Raw genomic sequence first — 6,960 nt, forward strand, 5'->3', positions numbered from 1 at the left:
TCCCCTACAACAAATCATACACATTGCTGCCATGAGAGCCCACCAAACAAAGAATACTGAGTTTGAGGTCACCATTGGAAATATTTTAATTATAATTGGAATAATATCATTGTCATAATCCAGTGTTATTACAATGATATGGTAGTCATCTTCTTGTAGTCACCTTAAGCGTATCAATTTACTAGGAAACACTCATCATTTTCAGTTATAATTTTTCAAGAACATTTTGTAATGTCCTCCAATACAATGTGCTTGCACAAAACTACATTTCTATTAGTAGGTTATAAAATGTGCAACTGTGGATTATAGATGAATTTGACAAGGATCTTACATGTACACCAGCAGGACAATAGCCGCTATCTGCAAACATTCTATAAAGTTTGTAAGTATTTAAAGTGCTTTAGAAATTAATTACTTTATAATTAGGCTTTCAAAAAAAGTAGAAATTTAGATTCAAATAAGAGTCTGGCAGCAAAGCACCCAACTCCATCTGACAGCTTAAAAATAAAAAAATCTTTAACCAGTCAATATACTTGAAATGCAAATCAGGTTTAAAGACAAATATCTGTTGAAAGTGAACATTTTTGTATGTGATTTATCTACTATCCTGTCAATATTATTTGGCTTACTGTTCATGTGCAAAGGACTCATGCTGCAAGATCAGATCTTGCAAATCCCCTCTGCTGTGTATTAGGGTGCTCTCAGTGACTACCAATAGATTCATGTTATGGATGAGAATGGTGCTGTTATGCAGGGGTTTGAGGAGTGAGTTACATTTACAGAGTAATCTTACTGAAATATATCTATAACTAAAATGTTTATTTTTAAAAATCAGAATTCAGAAAAATATTAATGAACAAAGTCAGAAAATATTGTGATAGAATTTATATTTTAAAAATCAGGTCTTGGTCCTAATATAAATCTCATTAAAGTTAGAATTTCGGAACAGGTCTATCCAAGTATTGAACTATCCACCTGTATTCTTCAGCTGGTTGGCCTTTTGGTTGCCCAATACTCTTTCCAGTATTTTGGGGAGATTTAATTTCTCGTTGTGAGCTTTAGCTCTGATTGTTTTCTCACTTGAACTGCCCATGCAATTGTAAAGACTGCAAAACGCCCTGTGTTGGTTTTTGCACAGTAGGCATATTGAGGGCAGTATCATCCTCATTAAACTAGCAATACAGTCTCTCCATCATAGTTGCAGTCAGTAAATTTAACTATTTCTACTTTGAAAAAGGCCCTTTTGTATTATTTTAAGAAACCCAGAAGTAATAAGGAAACATTGAAAAACAATAAGTTAAAGAATTCATTATGTGCTGGAAGAGTGAGCCTGTGGACACAGCTGGTAGCTATCAATTACTCTTGGTTATTACAGAAAAATCTGACTCCTTCTGTGATCACATAAAAAATCTGTCAACATTGCACAGTACTTCATCTTTTACCAAGTGTCAAAAAAAAAAGTTGTGGGGGAAGGGGCAAGTGTGGAATTGTGACTAAATATAAAGCTCGTAATTGTTAGAGGTGATTGGGTTTTAATATAAAATGCACTTTAAAACAAATCCCTTTTTCATCTTGCCAGATGCCTCAGTGGCAAATTATTTACACATTAAATACTTTTCTATAGTTTAGTACAGGATTCTCTTAAATCCTGAAATTATGTGAAGTGTCTGGACTAAGATGAGTTTTCTTCAGAATAAAATTACTGTAGAACAGCAGGAAACCTAGAGAGCCTGATTTACAGTTTCCTCTCTTTAATGTTCGTTGTATTAAAATGTTCTGAAAGTTTTAAAAGAAGCTCATCAGTTCCTACTGTGAGACAGGTTCTGCCCTTCATGTGCACATATGCTGATCCCATTTGCCTTCTGGAGAACTTCATGCTCACACATAAGGGCAGAATTTGAGGGAAAGCTGAGTAGGACTAAATTCTACTCAGGCTTATGGGTCCCTTTTCACAATGCTTTTCTACAGAGGATGCAGCATCTATCCAGTGTACAGGAAGGGCTGCCAGGTCAACTAAAATATGATGCAATTATAACATGTAGTGCATCTTTCACACTATTTTCAATTGCATTTCTTAGATTATAAATGGGAATATGCTGAGTGGAGTACTTGCTCTGCTAGCTGTGGGAATTCAGGAACCCGCTCCAGAAGACTGCAGTGCATGGATGCAGAGAACCAGAAAGTAAATGAATCATTATGCAGAGAGCTGGAAAAGCCAGCGATTATTTACCAGTCATGCAACACAAATGACTGCCCTGCCAGGTAAACTCCTTTCTGCTCTATTTGCATGTGCTCTGTCTGTATTAAAATGCAGTCGCAACCTCCCGAAATTGTTTCTGTATTTATGCACTGGGTCTGAAGTTGGGCTTTACTTCATCATGAACCCTAAAGCATGAGGGACATCAAAATGGATCACAAGCAAGTGGGAAAATGTTTGATTAAGCTGAATAAATCAGATCCTCTGCAAGTCTCCATGCTGCTGCTACTGCAAATCTTGCTGCTACTGCACTAACACCTGGAGAGCTGAGCTGGAGGACTTTCTGAAGCACTGGGATGTGCTGGTTTTGTAGAATCTTTGCCAATACTCTGAGAGAAAACTCATTATGTTTAGAGCATCCAGGATACTGGTGACTTGAATCTGTGTTCATCTCCCCTCCTTCTGTTCTAAGTAGAATGTTTACTGTGGAATGCCTCATTTGTCTCTAATGCCCTTCACCACAGTGTCACACTCCTTGTGTGTGCTTCCCTGCCAATTTTCTGGCTGGATCAATTGGACTACATTGTGACTGTGGGGCAGAAAATGTTTATATCCCAGGGAAGTAAATCACAACATCTGAATCCAAAAGCCAAAACCTTACCTCTAGACTACTTGAGTTGCACTGAGCATTCCAGCTCAACAAGGCATTGCTCTAGGTTTTTAGCAGGAAACCCCACAGGCATCTTCAAAACAAATGATTTCCAGTGCTTAAAAGGATTTGCCATCAGTTAGTAGTGTAAAATCCATGAGGGATGAAAAGTCATGCACACATTTTGGAGCTCTCCCTCACTGGAAACTGTTTGGACAGAAGCGTGAAGACCTTAGCTGACATTGTGGGAGTACATCTTGCCAATATGTTCTAAACTCTGTTCTAAATACAGAAAACATAGCAACAGATAAATATCAGGAGAAATTTGTATTTCGTTATTAGCAGCCAAAAAAACAGATCATCTTAAATTGTGAGCCTGAGCTTCAGCCAGCCTGTAACAAGGAAACTTTTTGCCAGTGGAAAAATACTGAAATAGAACTAATAGTTTGAAGCATACAGACTGTTGAAGGTTTTCTTCTTAGAGTCATAGAATCATAGAATGTATTGAGTTGGAAAGGACCTCTAAAGGTCATCTAGTCCAGTCCCCCTACAATAAGCAGGGACATCTCACACTAGAACAGATTGCTCAGAGTCCCATCAAGCCTGATCTTGAATGTCTCCAAGGATGGAGCCTCCACCACCCCTAGGCAACCTGTTCCAGGGCTCCACCACCCTCATATTAAGCAACTTTTTTCCAATATCCAACCTAAATCTAGGCTTTTGTAGCTTAAAACCATTACTCCTTGTCCTATCATTACATGCTCTAGTGAACAGCTCTTCCCCAGCCTTCTTACATGCTCCTTTCAGGTATTGGAAGGTCACTATAAGGTCCCCCTGGAGTCTCCTCCCCTTCAGGCTGAACAACCCCAACTTCCTCAGCCTGTCTTCATAAGAGAGGTGCTCCAGCTCTCTGATAATTTTTGTTACCTTCCTCTGGATGTGCTCTGACATGTTGACATCCTGCTTGTGCTGGGGGCTCCAGAGCTGGTCACAGTACTTCAGATGAGGTCTCATCAGGGCAGAGTAGAGGGGCAGAATTGCCTCTCTTGACCTGCTGTCCACACTTCTTTTGATGAAGCCCAGGATGCAGTTGGCCCTCTGGGCTGCAGTTACACATTGGTGGCTCACGTCCAGCTTTTCATCCACTAACTCACATCCACAGTCCAGCCATTCAGAGTAGATGACAGCATTAGGAGGATAGGGGGGGCCTGGTGCTCCCTTGAGGAAGGTCATGCCTGGTCAGTGGGCTGCAGTGCATGACTTAACAAACTGATTATCACTGGACTTAGACTACTCAACACAAAATCCAGTTTGTCATACAGCTAAATGGACTGGGAACTGAATTTTCTCCTATTAAATTGCTTAGATTTATTTTGCTTTTAATTTGGCTTTATGTATTTACCAGTGGAAAGAAATTGTTTGTATACTAACATAATCCACTCTACCTTGAATTATACATGCATGCTAACACATAAATTCTTTTTCTTTTATTCCACACTTCCTGTAAAGGAAGATCATCCCAGATGCCTGGAGAATAGCCTTGTGTCTCATTCCTAGTACCTCCAATCTCTTCCCCTTCCCAGGGATTACTGACCTGGGAGGGAAGTGCAAAACATTCAGACTCCTCTTTCTGTTTCCCCACTCACTGATTTGTGCATGATCTTCGCATCCCAAGGCAACTCTTTTGAAAGTGTGAATAGAATTATAAAGGCTTTAGATATACAGTCAGTATCACAAGTCCTTATTATCAAAAGTGTTTTGCATGTGTTTAATTACTTCTTCCAGCACGGCACAGAAGTACAGTTAAGCAAACATCAGGGTTTAAACAGTTACTTAATGTGTGCTGGACATGTTTGCCAAATTTGGGCCTTGCTGACTGCCTGTGCATGCTCTGCACCAAATGTTTGCAGAAGTACTTGAGCTTTAAAAGGGATGAAAACACAGAGTCCAGAATGCAAAAGATTAATCTTCCTTGAATGGATATAAAGTGTTTGGCAGTGAGAAAATGAAATAATTGCTAAAAAGAATAGAACATTTTTCCAGTTATCACAGTTGTGCTAACATAAAATCCTGTTCTGTGTTTCTAGCCTAGATTTATGAAAAGAGCAAGTCAAATATCTTGTATTACCACCTGCTGCTTTCCCATTATTATTCCCAGCTGCCAAGAGAGATTAAGTCTTTGCAACTTCTAATCAATAAAGGACATGTTCTGTTTGAGCTGTTATCTAGCAAGATCTTGATGCAATGTATTTGGATGAGTTATGACACCTGTTGTTTTAGTAGTAACAAAATCAGTATGATTAATTTTATAAATTATGGAAAAGTATGCTACCCTTTAGAAGCATTAAATCTAGCAGAGGCTGTAGGATTTACCTAACACAACCCTTTGGGTAACAAACAGTGTAACCTCTCATAGCATATATTGAGTCACAGGCATTTTAGAAGTCACCAGTTAATGAAATGTGTAAGATCTAGCTTAACTACGGAAAAAGATGATTCAACCTTTTCTCACATCTAAAAGTCGCGATGACTTTCTTTTTATTTTTATTTGTAAATGGATCACTACGAACTACTAGCAAGTTTGTTGCTATATATATGTGTATATATAAAAATATATATAGTTGCTATAACTTTGTCTCTGTGCCCTGTAGGTGGGTAACTAGTCCATGGTCAGTGTGCTCTGCATCTTGTGGCAACGGATTTCACCATCGTCAAGTAACTTGTCAACAAGTTCGAGCCAATGGCAGTGAGCTGACCCTGCCATCAGGGGCTTGTGTGCACAGAGATCGTCCTGCAGGAAGGAAACCCTGTTTGGGTCAGTTGTGTGCAGTGGGCACAGTACAGACAAAAGGACAGGTAAGTTCTGGAGTTTGTCTGGAAACTCCTTTTACAATATAAGTTTATCAGTGCCATCATCCCATTGACTGAACTCTTGTTCTCTTGCACAAAGGATGAGCAATGTGGCACCAGTTCTAACTAACTCCCAGAGCAGTGAATTACGAATCTCTGGGGTTTTGTTTGCATTTTCATTTTGTGATACTCTATTTGTCAAAGACGAGATCTGAAACCTGAGTATTCGTTTCAGTATCTTTACAAGCTAAGCTGTTACTGTGCGTTCCATTCTTAAGGCAGTATGTTGCTTTTAGTGCTGTCTTTGAAGAAAACTGTTTGAATAGTACTTGTGAAATATCCAAAGAGAAATATGCAAATGTGCTTCAAAAGCAGTTGCCACAATATTTAATACATAGACTGCTCCTTTCTTATGTTTTCTGTTTCTTCATTTGTGCAGTCATCTTGGGTTCATTTTGATACGAGTCTCATAATTATTAACACAGTATTTACTATTCAATGAACAAAGTAATGAATTAAGAGAATGATGGTTGCCACATTTCTGATACAGGTATTTGTGATTGTTAGAGCTGCAGGAAGAATGTTGTTGCACTGCAGGTATGAAATGATGAGATAAAAGGCAGTGGATTTAGCCTAACGGAAATGTAGGAAATCAGCATCTTGGTGAAATTGCACAGAGAATCCAAAATATCTAGGCCTTATCAGAACACAGGTATGATAGGGCTGAAGAGGAAAAATATAAAAAATCAAGGATTATGTCTGGGTATATACTTGGTAACTTCCTAGAAGGGTGATTCTGTTGTATATTAACTTGGTTGTTTCTTTTTCTTTCCCCTCACCCCTTTCTCTCACTGTTTAGTGTTCTGGTCGCTGTGCAGGCCGCCCTCTGTATTTACAGCATCGTCACTTTTTATGCCAACTTCAGAATGGATCTTTGGTGCCAAACTCTCCTTGTGATGAAGGAAAGAGGTATGAGTTTGAAAGCAGTGCAAGTTAGATTCTTTAGATGATCAAATTAAGGATACAGGATTGTCATTTAAGTACAAATATGCAACTTCTTATGTTTCAAACACAAAGAAAGGAGGTAGTGGCAGACATCCCTGTGTTCTCTGGATGCATCCAGGAACCCAAGCAGGGTAATGGATTTGAGCAGCATTCTCCACTGTCCTAATGATGAAGTTAGAAAGAGTGAGAGAATCTTGATTCCCAAAAAGAAAGTAGAAATTGGAGTGATCTGGCAGAACTTTTTTTTATTACTGCTGAA

At 38.8% G+C, this 6,960-nt stretch overlaps 1 protein-coding gene across 1 annotated transcript in view; it reads left to right on the forward strand.

Annotated features, from left to right (window-relative positions):
* ADAMTSL3 (ADAMTS-like 3) overlaps positions 1 to 6,960 on the forward strand; it is a 182,240-nt gene that overhangs the window by 173,482 nt on the left and 1,798 nt on the right. The window contains exons 26-28 of the mRNA XM_009994484.1: positions 2,079 to 2,262; positions 5,498 to 5,702; positions 6,556 to 6,665. Of these exons, the coding sequence (XP_009992786.1) occupies positions 2,079 to 2,262; positions 5,498 to 5,702; positions 6,556 to 6,665 (499 nt within the window). The remainder of the gene's footprint in view (positions 1 to 2,078; positions 2,263 to 5,497; positions 5,703 to 6,555; positions 6,666 to 6,960) is intronic.

This window comes from Chaetura pelagica, unplaced genomic scaffold (assembly GCF_000747805.2).
Source record: "Chaetura pelagica isolate M959 unplaced genomic scaffold, ChaPel_1.0 scaffold222, whole genome shotgun sequence".
NCBI classification, from domain to species: Eukaryota; Metazoa; Chordata; class Aves; order Apodiformes; family Apodidae; genus Chaetura; species Chaetura pelagica.